General features: G+C 45.2%; 1 protein-coding gene across 1 annotated transcript in view; it reads right to left on the reverse strand.

Annotated features, from left to right (window-relative positions):
• The window catches only part of ADAMTS12 (ADAM metallopeptidase with thrombospondin type 1 motif 12), a 103,356-nt gene extending 90,265 nt beyond the window's left edge, over positions 1 to 13,091 (reverse strand). Inside the window, exons 1-2 of the mRNA XM_033164729.1 lie at positions 12,783 to 13,091; positions 9,924 to 10,285 (exon numbers count right to left, since the gene is read on the reverse strand). Coding sequence (XP_033020620.1) covers positions 9,924 to 10,285; positions 12,783 to 12,909 — 489 coding nt within the window. The 5' untranslated portion in view covers positions 12,910 to 13,091. The remainder of the gene's footprint in view (positions 1 to 9,923; positions 10,286 to 12,782) is intronic.
• Positions 13,092 to 18,106: the final 5,015 nt, after the last annotated feature.

Consider the following 18,106-nt stretch of genomic DNA (forward strand, 5'->3'; position numbering starts at 1 on the left):
TTTGAGTTTGCACAGTGGTATAAATGGACTTATGATTATGCATTGATTTCCACAGGGAGTTAATTTCCATAGGCAGCTGCCTGTTGAGACTCAGGATAAAACGCAGACAAAAACATGATCACAGACTCTCCTAGGCTACATTCTCATTTTAAGAAATTGCAATTTATTTATTTGTTTTTGTTTTTTTTTAAACTTAGGACACAAAGACCTGTCAGGAAATGAAAGGCAACACATGAAATCAAGAGCAAACAAGTTATGCAAATTAGCTGTTCTGCAACGTGATGGTTCCACATCATTAACAAAAAGTGTTTGATGAAGTGGAGAGTACCCAAAACAAAAACAAAACAAAACAAAAACCAACCTGTGATTATACTTGGAAGAGAGCAATTTGAATTAATGCTTTTATTGAGTGCAAGCTGTTCTTCTCAGCTCTTAAGCATGCTAAGTCACAACTGTATTCATAACTAGGTCCCCCCCCCCAAGTTGGTACAGAACCTACGACAAATAGCAGGGTTACGGTTAGGGAATAATTCTGTCTGATGTCGTACAGGCAGTGCACAAGAACAGAAGAGCTCTCCTGGATCATCTAGTCCGGCATCCTGTTCTCACTGTGGCCATTGAGATGCCCCAATGGGGAGCAGCAGAACATGAGTTTCCACGGCACTCTCCCCTATTTGTGCTCCCCAGAAACTCTTATCTTACTTCATTGTTTTTAATCGGAGATGCCAGGAATTGAACTTATGACCTTCTGCACACAAAGCATGCACTTTTGCACTCAGCTACGGCCCTTCCCTTAATCGTCCACTTATAGTCCGAACTGATCCAGCCCGGCAACGGACGCAGCATCACACAATGCTGAAGATGATGGCTAGTCGTTCCTGAACTGGTTCTTCCCCAGTGGCTGCTGGGTCAGCGGCTTCCTCCACTTCCCTTAGCATGCATTATTTCTGCTCTGACCCTTTTGAGGACGGCTCGTGAACCGTGACTAATGATGCCACTTCATGCGTTGGCTCCTTCATCTGCATAAATGGCCGTGAAAGGCCAGGACCGTGCTTGTAAACAAATGCCTTCCCTTAGCACTGGCATGGTTTCCAACCTTGCTTTCCCACGGTTCCTGCATTTGGTGTGCTTGACTTGCTGGGCCTCCCAGCGCTTGGTCTTTTTGTCTCCAGCAAAGACATGCACCGGAAGGGCATTGCTTCGGTTTCGCACATGGCGAAACTCTGCTTTCCATTTCTTTTTGCACTATATTCTTTGTTGCTAATCTCAGCATGCATGTATTGCTTTCCCTTCACTAACTGCAGGTGCACATGGGGGGTGTTCTTAGTGGAAAGGCACCCACTTAGTGTGGGTAGGGGAGACTTGCCTCTTCACTCCCCGGCCGCCTTCAGAAGAGAAATCAGCTTTCCCGATTTCAAGAAACTGTATTCCCCACCTCTGTTCCAGTTGGGGGTGGGGAAAATGAATACAGAATCACAGAATTGTAAGTTGGAAGGGACCCAGAGGTTCATCTAGTCCAGAACCCTGCAATGCAGGGATCCTGCCCACAGCTATTCCTGGGTAGGCTTGAACCACCAGCCTTCTGGTTAACAGCCAGATGCACTAACCCATTGCGCCAGAAACACCCCCTTCCCACATGCTGCCTCCACAGTAAGAATCCCTCCCCCAAATGCCTAAAGTAAATTAAGGAAAAACAAGCTACATGTAGAGGTGGTGAATCTTTCTTCTGCCAGGGATGTAATTCCCTTAGATATAATCTGTCTAGAGCCATGTGCCAGTGGTGGGTACCAGAAGTGAGTGGAACATCTCTTTTCTCTTTCTTTCTGCTGCCTGCTTTTCTTCACCTCTCTTTTACCTCTCCCCTTCCCATTTCCCTTCCCTTTTTAAGCAAACATCTAGTCTCTACTTGGCCGGGGGTGGTGGTTATGGAGGGAAATGATGAGGGCTGTAATTATCAATAGTGGATCTACACAGGAATCCAGCCAACACAGGAATCCAGCCATTACACTGGCCTAGAAGTGGAGAGGAAGCCTCACTGGGTGATCTTTTAAAATGGAGTACCCAGTAGGGCTGGGCGATAACATCAATATATCATCCAAAACTGGTTTGAAGTCCATATCGTGACTCCACTGGTTTTATAATTTTTGACCTGGCAATAAATTGTGGATCGTGATGTGTGTGATTGTGTGCTATGCAAAAATCACAATGTGGGAAACACCGTGAAGCCAGCCAATGCTTCTCTCAATTCCTGCAGCCCCTGTTAAGTCAGCTGGCTCAGATCTCCCCTGCCTCCTGCAGGGTGCAGCAAATCACAAGAGGAGGCACCAACAAAAATCATGATGGGGGACGGACGGAAACCATGAAGCCAACCAATGCCTCCATCCTTATTCTAGACACTGTGATATATTGGTATATTGCGATGTTTAGCTGGTGATATACCGTGATGCTGAAAGCCAGATATAGCTCAGCCCTAGCACCCAGTTCAAGGGCCTGATCTGGCCGACGATGCAAATTACACTGGCACCCCAAGAGCTCAGCCATTTTTGCAATGACAACAAAGGGAAATTAAGCAGACACGCCACTAGGGGTGGTGGAGCCCAGCAAACCAATAGGGATACCAATCACCCCTAGCTTGTCCTCAGAGGGATCGTTTGATGCGTAGCAAGGGGGCAGTGACCCCACTCCACAGCTGATCACGCATGGATCTTCTCTATGTGGGGAAGGATTATGTCAGACTCAGGTCTGCGTGGGTGAGCTGGGGATCTGTGTACCTTCCTGTGTGCACATGTGAGTGTGTGTGGTTTATGGTGCCCAGTGGATTTTTCATGACTGAATATGGCCCTTGAGAAGATTAGGCACCTCTTGGTTATTTTACAGCAAAGTGTCAACGCACCAAACAGAAATCCCTGGCAATAAATAACTCCTATCACCCCCAGTCAGATAGTGATCTGGGATGATGGGAGTGATAGTCCAAAACATCCACAGGACACCAGCTTGGGAAGGCTGCAGTGAATCATCCTTTGAAATCCCTGCTTTACATGTTCCTAAAATGTATTTATGTTTCATCTCCATAAGAACACCATGCTCAGTGTTCTTCGCTCATCTAAACACCCAAGACAGCTCAGAATTTATAAGCAAAGGATTCCAGACAGCTGAGCTGTCCAGCTGCCCAAAAGGCTATTGGAAAAGGAACCAAGAAGAACACATGGTTCTATTTCTCTGGGACTTGAGCGTCTCTTATCTCTCCCTCTTTCCTCCCATTCCATGGGACCTGGGTGGCTTCCAAAGGTCTATTCGTATAATCACTTATATTTTTAATGCAAAAGCAAACATTACAGAAGCAACAGAGTATAGACAAGCACATACTTTTCTGCTGTATGGTATCCACTTCTGAACTCCCTGGACAATGACTCTCAAATCACACCCCTGTCCATACACTACAGAAACATACTCAGGATTTGATTATTTCATATGCCACTTGTGAGACCATAAAATTTTGTCCTCAAAGCAATTGAAGACACACAGTGACCTATGAATTAACCAAGATAGTTGGCAAGGAGGCCGTGTACATAAAGATAACCGGGAATTTTTTTTATTGGGTTTGGGAAGGATTGTTTCAGATTCAGAATGAGACCCTGGACGCCTGCATTAGAGCTATGTGGGAGTCATAGAAACTGTCAGCATTTACTGTTGCCATAGTCTTCCCTTCCATCAGTGAGATGCTCAACACACCTGTCATTGCTGAGAGGAAGGGGGGGTATATAAATGTGACAGGATGATTAGAGACTTCCTCTCTATGAAAGGAGGAAAGGCTTAGAGAGCAACAGATTGACACAAAGATTTCTCAATAAATCAAAAAGGTGGGAGGGGGCTGAACTGAAAACTGTGCTGTTTATCCCGTGCTGAGATGGAATCTGCATACAAATGACAGTCACATTACTTTTGCTCCGGGTTACTGCATCGCAAGCTCACTCTCTCTCCCCATAATTGAAAACACTCCAAAAGGAATCCTTTTTTGTTAAGGAACACTTGGGTGTTCATTTGTTCCCCACATTGCTTTCAAGAAGCAAAAAAAAAAAACAAAAAAAAAAAAGGAGGGCAAAAAATATACTGATTGTTGCATACACTTATCCACGCTGTGGTCTAAACCACTGAGTCTCTTGGGCTTGTTGATCGGAAGGTCGGCGGTTCGAATACCCGCGACAGAGTGAGCTCCCATTGCTCTGTCCCAGCTCCTGCCAACCTAGCAGTTCGAAAGCACGCCAGTGCAAGTAGATAAATAGGTACCGCTGTGGCGGGAAGGTAAACGGCATTTCTGTGCACTCTGGTACTTGTCACGGTCCTCCATGTGCCAGTAGCAGTTTAGTCCTGCTGGCCACATGACCCGGAAGCTGTCTGTGGACAAACACCGGCTCCCTCGGCCTGAAGGCAAGATGAGCGCCGCAACCCTGAACAAAAATTCTGCTTGGCAGGGGGTTGGACTGGATGGCCCTTGCGGTCTCTTCCAACTCTATGATTCTATGATTCTACCCCATAGTCACCTTTGACTGGACTTAACCATCCAGGGGTCCTTTACCTTTACCTTTATATATAGTTTATAATTAGTTACTAGAATTTAAACAGAAATACAACACATCATAGTGGAGGCAACTGTGGTCAGAGGAACTATGTGCCCACTTTCTCAGACTGCTGTTCAGCCACTAACTGTTGGTGGGCAACTTCAAGGCCTCTCTTACTCTCCTTTCTTCCAGTCCAAAGGGAGCTTTTCAATTATGATGATGATAATGATGATGATGATGATCAAAAACTGATGTGAAAATGTGGGAAATTGAACGAAAAACCAGAAAAGTGAGAAACCAAAACTGTCAGATTCACCCTTCCCTAGTGCCAGGTTTATCTTTTCTTCTTCTCTCTGCCTAACCAGGAACCTGTGTTTTTTGCTTATGGCATGGGACAGTTCGGAGTAACAGCCAGGCTTTATGTTTTCAAAAATGCAGATCGGTCACTGCTCCCTTATCCCAGTATCTGAGACGTTACCTGATACCCGTAGCACATAGCTGAGATTTAGTCAGGCTGCAACCTCCACATTGGAGCTGAGTATAGAAGCTATTGAAGCAGTGCACAATAAGGGGAGAATTTGATAAGATACAAACTCTAAAAACAATATAAACCACTGGTGAAAACTCTATAAGCAATAAAACCATTTCTACCATTATACAATTAATGTTCCATAAATTGACTAGATCACACTTCAGGCAATGCTTTATCATTGTACGGTTATTATAACTAGGCTATTTGGGGGGGGGCATTCCTCACACACCCTGCTTTGTGTAAAATATTACCTGAGGGGAAGCTCTGAGGAACTTGGAAGCTTGCCATTATTTTGTGAAAATCTGTCTGATCAAATTAAAGGTATTGCTTAACTGTAGAATTTGGAGTCTACCTTTGTATATATGTATGTATGTATGTATGTATGTATGTATACACACACACACACTGTTGGTATGTTTTTATTGTGTACATAGAAGGTATTAAGTAGTGGATGGATGTAACAGACGACACAGATATTTCTCCAAGAAGTTCTTTATCGTAAGCTGGAACTGAACTGAACACAAACAGCTCAGCTGGCCTGCTTTTATAGGCAGCCGGCTGACAGCATTGTAACAACAACAGCCCAGGGTTTCCCGCCTAAATTAACTGACGTGGACCTGAGTGAAAACTACATACACAACACCCCTGCTGTCCAGAGTGAGAACTTCAATACATAACAGAAGGAGTGAAAATATTAGAATTCCTCTGGCATTAGGTCCAGCATTGGTTGAGACATGTGGACTTCCAAAACTGTTTGATAAACCAGGAGATGAATTTGTAGAGTACAGGGAGAAAAGTTTGAGAAGTATAGATTTTGAATGTTGGCAGGTATACATTTGGCAACAGAGCTGTGAGAAAGGGAATTGCTGGCAGGAAGTCTGCATTTCTATAGCATGATGTACAAAGAACTTCAGAATCAGGAATGGGGTACAATGACAAATAGAGATTGAAGCAAGAAAGGGGGGGGGGTTCTCTATACTGTGCTTGCCTTGCCAAGTGTTGAAGGTTTCTGTCATTCCATGCTTTTGGCAGCAATTGAACAGCTTGCCATGCCAAGCATTTTCTTACTGAATTTGTAAACTGATCCTTGATGATAATGTTTCCACTGTAAGGGTAATGAAAGGAGAGTTCCTTCTCTATGCAGACAGCAAAATGGGCAACATACAAGCCAGTTATTCATGGCTATCTTTTGGATTCTGTTACTCATTCAATTCATTGATACAGAAGCATTTGGGCAGCCTAGTCCACCATGACTTTGCTAATTTTCTCCACTTAGCAGCTAGTCTCTTCTTACTCTTATTTCACCCATTCAGTTATTCCCAAAGTGGATAGATCCTGTACCCATGTGAAGGAATGACACGGACCATTAACAGAATCATAGGAATTGCAATTCCCATGTAGACAATGGAATCAGGGGTCTGCTGGAGAAAAGCCAGTGTGGATTTAGAATGGAGGAGAGATCGCAGTTCAAATCTTTGCTCAGTCATAAAGGACTGACCTTGGGTCAGTCATGTTTCCTCAGCATAAAGGCCTTGTAGGATTGTTGTTCGGATAAGCTATGTGCAACCTGCTGAACCAGAAACAGACAGATCTATCAATTTCAGCTGTCTGTGCTTCTCTCTCTCTTTTTTCAATCTTAAGTGCAGTTCTCCACCTTTCCACAGCAATTCATGATTATGATTATGATTATGATTATTATTTTTCAATCCTCATGAATATGAGTCAGCATGTTAGTGAGTGCTAGAAACCCTGAAAAGCAACACTTCACATTGCAAAATTTTGCTGCAGGTCTCATTCGTTTTATAATGACAGATTGGTAACAATATTCCACTGAGATTTCCCTGTTCTTTCTTCCAAATGAAACCGATGTTGCAAAGGCTGCCATGAGCTTTATTTGTTTGCTGACTTGCTTGTTTATTAAATTTATATCCCACCCTCCCTCTCAAAGGAGCCCAAGGCAGCTTCCTCACTCTCTAAGGGTGGGGGAACATGAAATGATATTATTTTTGTATTCAGTGGCGCTTGTGCTTTCCTTATTTTCGTGATTGTCTTTGTACTCTACTAAGCTACATTTCTATCAGCGACTGAAAGGCGCAATATTCCGAGAGGCGGAGAATGTGACCTTTGCCACAGAGAATGAATCACTTTTCCAGTGTTTATCCATCTGTGAAAATGGAGAGCGATTAGCCTTTAGAAGGAAACATCTCCACCAACAGCATCAGGTTTCACAACAAACTGCCTTTAGAAGAGCTGAAAGTAGCATTCAGTATTTTTATGCAGAAATAAGATGCATCGTGTCAGTGCCGGATTTATGTATAAGCTAAACAAACTATAGCTTAGGGCCCCACTCTTTTGCCCCCCCCCCCCGCAAAAAAAAATTAAAGGGGAAAAAACTGGGTGTACATTTTCGAAATATAAGATAAAAAACAAATAAAACAAAACCTACATACAGCAACAGTGTTGTGTGTTGTGTAGGCTCCTATGATGTAAGTAATGGGCCCCGCCTGCTAGCCTGCTCCCTAAAATATCACTGGTTTGCTCATTATGAGTCTTTGTAAATTGTGTTTCTAAAGGAACTTTTGTTATTGCCAAATGCCAATGTGTTTGCATTATTAAGTTTGTTATGAATAAAAAATCATTTTAAGTTAGAACTTAATAATTATTTCGCTATTAATATACTTCTTCTTAATTGTACTTCACTATTAATATACTTCTTCTTAATCGTATTTCAGTTCAACAATTACTTTGATAAAATACATATTTTGTTATGTGCAAATGGCTTTAGATACCTATTAGGTCCATAAATTACCATATAACATATATTCAACAAAAAAAACAGCGACAATTTGTTGACGACAAAGGACAGCTGGACATATAAACGGCCCCATTACCTTCAGTAGTTTGGGCCTCATCAAACCTAAATCCGGCCCTGATCATGTTCAGTGGTTTCCTCCCCCTTAAGTGTGTAAGGCTGCAGGTCTAATTGCACAGGTAAAACACACACATACACACACACACACACACACACACACACTCTAAAAATCTTATTGTAAGTGGCTTGTTGTCTGCAATTGCCTGGCACAGAAGGCAAGTATTACCTTGAAAACAGCCTCACACTGGCTATTTTTCCAAGACACAATTACTGTAGCGCTTTGGTGTACATTGTTTTGCTAAGTAGAAAAACATTTATTTATTTTTTTGAAAAAATATTGAAACGCTATTTACCAAAGGAGTCAAACAAACAAAACAGCAGTTGTTCATTTACTAGAACAATGCATTGGATGAGCTCTCACATCCTCTCTCTGAATTGAATTCTTGGGTACACAAGTTACAGACACCTGAGTTCTGTGGGCAGTTTGCAGTCCTTTAGAAAGACAAAATACAATGCGGCGGCATGTGACCAAAATATAACTAGCAAGGGCAAGCACTAAGGCTTAAATCTCTGCTCCCTTGACTATGTACATATTCCTATACTGTAGTCACATTTGCACAGCACATGTAAGGAAATCGTATTTTAAATTGTCCATATAGTTTTCATTATTCTTTCATGTGCTGAAATGAAAGCCTTTCATTTGTATCTATACCAGGCCTGCTGCAATCGACTTTGTTTCTGAACAGTCAAAGGATATTTTGCAGGCCTGTAATGTTTCCAAGGAAGGAATTTTCATTCCGCACTGATGGGGTGGGAGCGGGGGGGGGGGGGGGTGTCCCACACATGTTTACATTGGCCTAGCTGGATCTGCAGTCGTAAGAGAGCTGGGAGGGTCGAGGACACACTCAGGGCATGTATTTTGCAGACTACTGCAAGCCTGCTAACGCCTTCTCTTTCTTTTTGTGATTAGGGGGCCCGGCCAAAAATCCAATACTTCCTAGGTTCTAGGGATTCTGCTTGGCCGTAGACCAATCCAAGGGGGCTATTCGTGTCCTACATGTGCATTTCCCATAGGCCAGGAGCAGGGGAAACCTTTCGGTCTGGTGGGCCTGATCTTTATCTCCCCGCAACCCAGCAGACCAACTTTGATAGGCCGGAAGGACTAACCACCTGTCAATCATCTGATGTCAGGTGATGGGTACAATCCCAGTCCTACGTCAAAGTTGGCACACAGATGTGGTGGGGAGACAGTGAAGCAGCACTGAGCAGGACTAAACTCCCTGCCGGATTCTTAACAGGTGGGGGTATGGGTAAATCCTGCTGCTTTGTCTGTATGTGGCTGTTACCTGTGGAGAGCTGGCAGGCACAGCCAATGCAGAACTGAACCCTCTGCCTGTCAGCTGACATCACTTGTTCATCGGCATGGTGTCACCTGATTCACAGGTGGGCATGGTTTGGGGAAATGGACTTATGGATGGAATTTGACCCCAAGGACACTTATCGTCTTAATTCTCACCATCAAATACGTAATTGTTTATCACGTACCATGCAACTGTTATGCAAACATCATTGCTCAAGCCTTGCACGGTTTCTGTCATGGCATGTAGGGAGAGCTGTGAACTTCCTTCAGGATAAACAAAATAAAAAAATTCTTTCCAGTAGCACCTTAGAGACCAACTGAGTTTGTTGTTGGTATGAGCTTTCGTGTGCATGCACACTTCTTCAGATAAATTAGTCATATCAGTTCATGGGCGGCTCAAGACACAGAGGTCCTTAATCCATATTCTTAGCCAGCTTTGTCATATGAATTAAAACAATTAACCCACAAAGAGATCTGAATGTTGATCTTGCCTTCCACGCCCTGAAGATTAACTCTTGAATTTGGACCGGAAGCTTTTGGTTTGTGAATACCTGAAATTACCAACAGCAATAAATATTTCATGGTACATCTGCCACTTACTAGTTCGTTGCAAGTGCTGATTGCTGCCTTCCCAGTCCTGAAATCTGGCTGCGAGACTGTCCCAGTCAGGTGGCACGAAGTTTCCAAACGCTGAACCATCTTTGCACGGGAATAGTTGCCAGATCGCCTTTCCAGAATATAATTATTGGACACTAATCCTTGATGGAGGGTTAAGTTAAAGAACAGGTCCTTGTCTTTGTGCTTAATCTTATAATACACTTGACTGTCCTTTCTCCTGGTGTCTCTTTTCCTTCTGGCTGTGGAAGCATGGTGGTGCAAATTGTAAGACAGAAACTGCCCGGCCGCATCGACCTTTGCTGGGCTTACCACTTGGTAGTCTTGCAACGTTTTGATAAAATTATCTAGGGAAGAAAAGGAGCAGAAAAATTAGCTTTCCACCTTTGTCCAACCCTCTTTTAAAGCCATCCAAGTTGGTGGCCATCACTGCTTCCTACGGCAGTGAGTTCCATAGTTTAACTATGTGCTAAGTGAGGAAGGTCTTCCTTTCATCGGTCCTGAGTTTTCCAACATTCAGCATCACTGGATGCCAATGAGTTCTAGTTTCATGAGAGAAGGAGAAAAATAGCAGGGATAGGGAACCAGAGGCTACTGGACTGCAGCTCCCTCCATTCTTGACTGCTGGCTATGCTGGTAGGGCTGATGGGAGGTAGGATGCAACGATATCTGGAGGGCTACTCTTTCCACATTTATGGAATAGGACCCTCCCCCCCCCACACACACATCACATCAGCTTTGGCTTTAAGTTGCACATGGTATGTTGTGTGACTTTCACAATTTTGCACCGGTGGAAAAATATCTACGAATTGGAGAACTGGCACAATTCAGCAACTTGAGAGGATCTCAGCTTGCTTCCTTTTAAAAATTAAGTTTCTAGCCCCTGTGGTTCCCAAATATGGGTTTGTGTCAGGCAGCAGAGGATCCAACCCCCCCCCCCCTCCATGGCATGTTTCCAGGAATGAATAAGACAAGGAAAAGTCCTTAGCAGCTGCTTTTTATTCAATATGCACAGAGAGAGGCTTGGAAATGCAGCCTCTTGGAATAATGGCGCTGCCCCCGAGTGAGTCTCCACCTCCTCCCTCTCTCCCTTCATGCGCCACCACTACTGGTGCTGAGAAGTGCCCTCTGCCTCTAAGCTCTTTGCTCTCTTACTTTCAATACTCGCTGGGTTCTAGGAGGGGGGGGCCTGAAATGCTTTCTAAAGATGTTGTGTCTGTCAGCTGTTGCCCCTCTGGTGCTAACTCTTCCTCTCCCATTATTTCCCAGCTTTCCCCCTCATCTGCCTCTGATCTGTGACCTCCCTCAAACCCCTGTTGTAATTCTGAACTGTCTTCTTCTTCTCGGGCTGGGGAGGCGGTTTCCACCATTCCTCCTCTGCCCAGTCGCTGACAGTTTGGAAATGCATAAGCCAGGCATGTCCAAAGTCCGTTTTGGGGGCCTAATCCTCAACAACTTTGGTTGGCTCTCATGCATGTAAAAAAGGTAAAGGGAAAAGGGACCCCTGACCATTAGGTCCAGTCGCAGACGACTCTGGGGTTGCGGCGCTCATCTCGCATTACTGGCCGAGGGAGCCGGCATACAGCTTCCGGGTCATGTGGCCAGCATGACTAAGCCGCTTCTGGCGAACCAGAACAGCGCATGGAAACACCATTTACCTTCCTGCCGGAACAGTACCTATTTATCTACTTGCACTTTGACGTGCTTTTGAACTGCTAGGTGGGCAGGAGCTGGGACCGAGCAACGGGAGCTCACCCCGTCGCGGGGATTCGAACCGCCGACCTTCTGATCAGCAAGCCTTAGGCTCTGTGGCCACCCGTGTACACTTAATCAAAACTGGCCCTCTTTGATAAAAGTTTGGGCACCCCTGGCATAAGAAGTGCCTGTGAAAATGTCAGAAACCAAGTTCAATGCCAGCATAGCTCCACACATTCCAGCAGAAGAAAATGGGTTAAGAACAATAAGCAGAAGACAACACAAATTTGTTTGATGCACAATAACTCAGGTATTTTTTTCCCTTGCAGGGTGAGGGTCCTTCCATATGAATCCTCCCTCCCCAGTCACACGCTGTGTTCTTGTGCAGTAGCTACCAAGACGAAAATGCCCAAGTGACTGACATTACATTTCTGTCTTTCTTTTGAGTAATAGGAAGGGGAGTGATGGTGCAGGCAGAATTAAGATACTTGATACTTGATACCTGTACCTTGAATAGAATATTCCTGCATTGCAGGAGGTTGGACTAGATGACCCATGGGTCTCCTTCCTTCCAACTCTACAATTCTATGATTCTTTGAACTGTGGGCATTAAAAGGGCAGCAATAGCCGGTTCGTTAAAGGAGTTTTCAAAACCAGCCACCCTCAGTTACTGCTGGAGGGAGGCAGCAGTCCATCACACTACAAATAACCCACACTCGCCTGCCACCCGTTTTGTAATTGCTCGGGCAGGGGTGAAGCGTTGCAAGCTGTCTGTTTGCAAGAAATGTTGTCATTGCTCATCGCTGGTTTTAGTTTGCCAGCCTTGTTCTTATCTTTGTGGCGCTGTGAACAGCCGCTCACACAGCATGTTCAGAATGTGCCCGGGAAGCTGCTCAGCTTTGAGCTGGGAACGGTTTACAAAACGGCATTAAAGTTTTTTTAATAAAATAATAATAATCGTAAAGTCATGAAGATCTGCAAATGTTGAAGAGGCTAAAGCTTATTCGTACAAAAGGTTTGCTTACAGGCGAGGCCCTTCTTTTCTACAACAAGATTAGGGATGTGGAGGGGAGGGTGGGGGGAAGATGCCACGTTGTCAAATGCTAAATGCAAGAGCCGCTTTAATTAAAAACAAGAGAATCGACTGACCTTGCCTCTTGTCTGGAAAGACAAATCTGCCCGGTGGAGGATTCCTACCATAGCACAACGCCTGGATATTAAGGAAGTGGACCCAGAAGGAAACATTTGCGAGCCAGTTTCTCTGAATACATGGCATGTTTTATTTGAAGGAAACTGAGCGCCTCTTTCAATGCCTAGTTGAAAGAAAACGGTCAAGTTGCATGGCCAAGGGCTGTGGAAATTAATGCACAAAGAGAGTGGGGAGAGAAAAGAAAATTCTCTCGGAGAGAAAAGGCAGAGAGGCTTTTCCTGAAAAGGGGAGTGCTTAGGAGTCTTGGTGTCTGGTTTCTGGAGAGAGGGGGAAGGAGGGTGGTGGCTGAGTGAGAAAGCGGTTTCTAGGGAATCCCGCTTTTGCACAGAGATGAGCATGTAGTGGAATTGGGAGGCATACTTGGGTTTGGAGGAATCCGAAGAGAGTAAGACAGGCTGGCAGGTTCCTCTCTTCCCCACAAAACACTAAGCATATGTACCCAGAAGGAAGTGCCACAGAGTTGTGCAAATCTTACTCCTGGGAAAGTGGGCATAGGATTTCAGCCATCAGGCGCTCTCTGCATTGCCCAAAATGTTTTAATGTGGGCTGGAAAATAGAAAGGCATTTGCACAAATAGCATGAGCGAGGGAGGTGCGGGTTTCAGTGTCCAAGTGAAAAATAACATTTATATGATAGCATGTTCTGGCTCCAGAACAATTCAGAACTGAGCAAAGTGATCCACTATTCTGATGTCAAGCAACTACAACCAGGGTTTAATTTTAGCCAGGATTTAGACAATTCCAAGACTCAGTGGAACACAATGATTCTACATAAGAGGAAATGCCTTTGAGCATGTGCAGAGTGCAGTTTTCTCACAACGAAAGAACCACAGCTGGTATTAAAGAGTGGTGCTTCCAGATCATGCCTTGTGGCCCTCATCCCAGGGACAAGGTCTGCTGCCATGAGATGTAATAGAGGACATCATTTATATATAAAATATTTTTATTTTTTTGCCACATGATTGAAAACAAATCCTTCTTTGTTTGCCTTTTACTAAACCACAAATTTTCAGTTAAATTTTCAGCAATAGCAATAGACCAGACTTGACTGTACGATGAATTCTTATTTAACTCCTCTGAATATTTGCACTTTCTTACATTAACCATCCTGGCTCCTAAAAATTAACATTGAGCCAATCCTTTATCCAATGTGTTGTTCATATCCCCAGTAATGTTAGCGAGGGGACTGGTATCAGTTCTTTTTTGGTTATTAAATTAATTTCTATGAACACCGCCTCCCCAGAAACTGACATAACACTTCATCCTTCATATATATTTTCATGGTGAATGGATAGTTTGAACAGGGCAGAGTGAAAGGGCATGGGAGACAATGCTGGTTTCGAGTGATCTGGAACATGTTTATTACCAAAAGCACTCCAACCTACCATTCCTTCCAAGAGACCAGGCCCTACCCAAAGCTGCCCCTGGAACTTCCCAAATCTCAGGAGAAGTAAAAGGCACTGCAGATGATAAGAACATCTTGCCAGAAGCTTATTATCAGTCCCCAATTTCTCTAATAACTATTTAATGGCTTATGCAAAACACTTTAATACCAAAAATGTTATTAAAAGCAAGATGTTGGGGTTGAGAAAGGGATATTTCTCAAGCGCTAAGATGGTCATTTTACCTCATTAGCAAGCTGCTGGAAACTACTTTAAAAGTGAAAACTGACCATGAAGCAGCTCTTGGCTAGATTCTTCCGAATTGATGCCTTCTATTTCTACACAGCGGGTGGCGCTGTGGGTTAAACCACAGAGCCTAGGGCTTGCCGATCAGAAGGTCGGTGGTTCGAATCCCCTCAACGGGGTGAGCTCCTGTTGCTCGGTCCCAGCTCCTGCCCACCTAGCAGTTCAAAAGCACGAACTGCAAGTAGATAAATAGGTACCGCTCCGGCGGGAAGGTAAACGGTGTTTCCATGCGCTGCTCTGGTTCGCCAGAAGTGGCTTAATCATGCTGGCCACATGACCCGGAAGCTGTACGCTGGCTCCCTCGGCCAGTAAAGTGAGATGAGCGCTGCAACCCCAGAGTTGTCCGTGGCTGGACCTAATGGTCAGGGGTCCCTTTACCTTTACTTCTCTCTTAGTGGTTTCCCACCAACCCTGCAATACCATTAATTCTTCCGCTCTTGATCCTCTGTACACCAGCCAGGAGGCGCATCCATCACACTCGCTTGCCAGTTACCTTCAGCGCTGAAGCGAAAAAGCTCCGCCTTTTGTTCAGCCTTTCTTTCAAAATCTGGACATCTCCATGCCAGGAAAAGCTGCACCTGCTGGCTGTTGGCCTGTCATACAACTGTAAAAAGAAAGTGCCAAGCCTCTATCACTAGTTGGATTTCTGCCTGTTCTGCAAAAGGCACAACTTTTTGTAGCACAGAGATTTGGTGATATAGGGAGAGCTGCACTGGTTTAATTCCTACCTGTTGGGAATTCAAGAGGTGCCACCCCACCCCACCCCCCACTGGGAGTGGGGTAGGTACCCAGAGAGTTTCACTGTAAATGGAAAGGTGGGGTACAATATAATAAAAAAGAAATAGGAATTCCAATTGTTGAGTTTCCTCCAGTGAGGCAACACATTTTGCCCATTTCTCCCTTGTTTTATCATCACAAGAAGTCTGAGAGGTAGCCTAGGCTCTTCTTAAAATGCTTCAGATTGACATGTTACAGTGACTTAACAAATATATCCTCCCAACTCACCTTCAAGGCCCGGACCTCTTGTTTCTTTACACTGTTGGGGGAGAAGGTCCCAGGTTCAATCTCTGAGGTCCCTAGGTAGAACACACAAAGTCTGAAACCCCTGGAGAGGAGCTGCCAGTCAGTGTAAACAATACTAAACTAAATAGACTAAGGGTTTAAGGCAGCCTTAGGGACATTGTACATTAATGGGCTTTGCAGATGGTGTGGCCATATGGCAAGGGAATGAAGCTGCCCAAGGCTGACATGAAACAAGTTTTCAGTTGGAGATGAGCATTATTTTGGACAAGTCTTCTTCTTCTTTTTATTTACAAGCAGTGAGAAGGTGCTGCTCATTATCTTGTTTAGCCTTTGAGCCTTTCAGGGCAGTGCCAGAGGATCCCCCGGGATTCTTGGACACGCTCCATTTTTCTAAGCTGAGAAACAGCAGAAACCATCAGTGCCAGGGAAATCTAATTAGCAGCCCAGCCTGCTTTTAGTTTACAGGACTGAAAGCTAAAGTGGACACATGGGGAAATATGCCCTCTTTTCGTGCTCCCAATGCTCCTGCTGCCTGATGAAGAGATCTGTGCAAGCGGCAAGCTTGCAGCCTCTTTGAATGTGGTTGGTCCCATGGAAGTTAGCATAAGACAATTCCTTATACCAAGTCAAGCCATTACTCTCCCTAGCTCACTATTGCCTCTCTGCCTTCGTCAGCCTCCTGCCCTCCAAATGTTTTGGAGTACAACTCCCATCTGAGTTGCTGTGGCTGTTGGGAGTTGTCGTCCAAAGTATCTAGAGGTCATCAGGTTGGTGAAGGCTGGTGCAAACTGGCAGCTCTCTAGAGTTCAGACAAAAGACATTTCCAGTTCAGTTGGTTAGAGTGTGCTGCTGATAATGCCAAGGTTGCAGGTTTGATCCCCGTATGGGACAGCTGCATATTCCTGCATTGCAGGGGGTTGGGCTACATGGCCCTCAGGGTCCCTTCCAATTCTACAATTTCTATTATATCAAATATCACATTTTTACAAAAACAAAAAACAAAACCCTCACTTTTTAGGGGGTGATCCCTGCTTTGTTGGGAGCCAAAGTGCAGGTTTAGCTTTCCTGCTGGGTAATCCTGCACGGAGCCAATTCCTAGGGTCCACGGTCACTTTGCCCCCAATAAAATATTTGAGGGGCTGCCCCCCCCCCAATTTGATGGGTACTGCCATTCAAATGGTGTGTGTGTGTTGTGTCTTGTGATCAATTATGCATGGTGGGACTTACCGGTACCTGCCCCCCAAAAAATATTTTATTCGGGTTGGCATCCCTTCTCCCAGATAAGCAGGCATAGCAGTGCAGCCTCATTCTCGAAACAGAAGAGGTTGCGGGCAAGTAATGAAGCGGCAAGATTGAGAGAAATGCAGAATTTAACCAGCTTGAACATTGCTGAGGGATATTCATGCCTTCCAAGGAATAATCTCAAAATCCTCATCAGGAGCTATAGAAGCTTTTGCCTGGTATGTGCCAAGCTACAGCTCTGGCTCCAGCTGACTGAAAGAAGGGGTGTAAAACAAAATCCTCTGCGGGAGCCACATGCCAAGGAGCACTTTCTTTCATTGTGTATTTCACGTACACGAAGTGAGCACTGCGAAGTCATGCATTCCCTCTAATAGTGAAACTGAGTGGGTGACTACCTGTGTGGTGTGGTGTAGTGGTTAAGAGTGGTAGACTCGTAATCTGGTGAACCGGGTTCGCGTCTCCGCTCCTCCACATGCAGCTGCTGGGTGACCTTGGGCTAGTCACACTTCTTTGAAGTCTCTCAGCCCCACTCACCTCACAGAGTGTTTGTTGTGGGGGAGGAAGGGAAAGGAGAATGCTAGCCGCTTTGAGACTCCTTCGGGTAGCGATGAAGCGGGATATCAAATCCAAACTCTTCTTCTTCTGTCCGTCGGGAAGCAAAATGTAGCCACCCAAAAATAAATGTGGAGGTTTCTACGTACAGTACTTGTGAGAATCCCTAGACACACAGATATATACGAATTTGTGACAACAACAATAAACGATTTACAAGAATATCCTGACAAGGACCCGTGAGCCTCCAGAGCATTTGTGGTGTCAGCTGAGGAGGTGGACATGGAAAAGATGGCGGGGCGAGGGGGGGGGGGAGAGTCAAGGACATATGAATGGGGCAGTTCCAGCTCCTAATACCTTGACATCCTGGTTTGCCATGTGTGCCATCAGTGGCGTAGGAAGGGGGGGGGGTTGAGAGAGGTTCCAGTCTGGAGGGGGGTGACACTCGGCGCCACCCCACCCCCCACAACTCCCAAGCCACTGCCCAGCACCACTTACATGCGGTGGCTGTTCGCTCACTGCAGCCTTACAAGTTGCCGCACGGATGGGGTGCTGCTTGCGCTCGGCATCCGGGACGGACTGCGCAAGTGTGGAATCCCACACGGACTGTGCATGTGCGCACTTGCACATTCTGTCCCGCATGCCAGATGCAAGCAACCGCCACTCAGCCCGTCCATGTGGCTGCTTGCACCCGGCAGCCTTGCAAGTTGCCGTGTGAGCAGCCGCTGCACGGATGAACTGCACACCATAGCGCGCATG

Source organism: Lacerta agilis, chromosome 11 (assembly GCF_009819535.1).
Source record: "Lacerta agilis isolate rLacAgi1 chromosome 11, rLacAgi1.pri, whole genome shotgun sequence".
NCBI lineage: Eukaryota > Metazoa > Chordata > Lepidosauria > Squamata > Lacertidae > Lacerta > Lacerta agilis.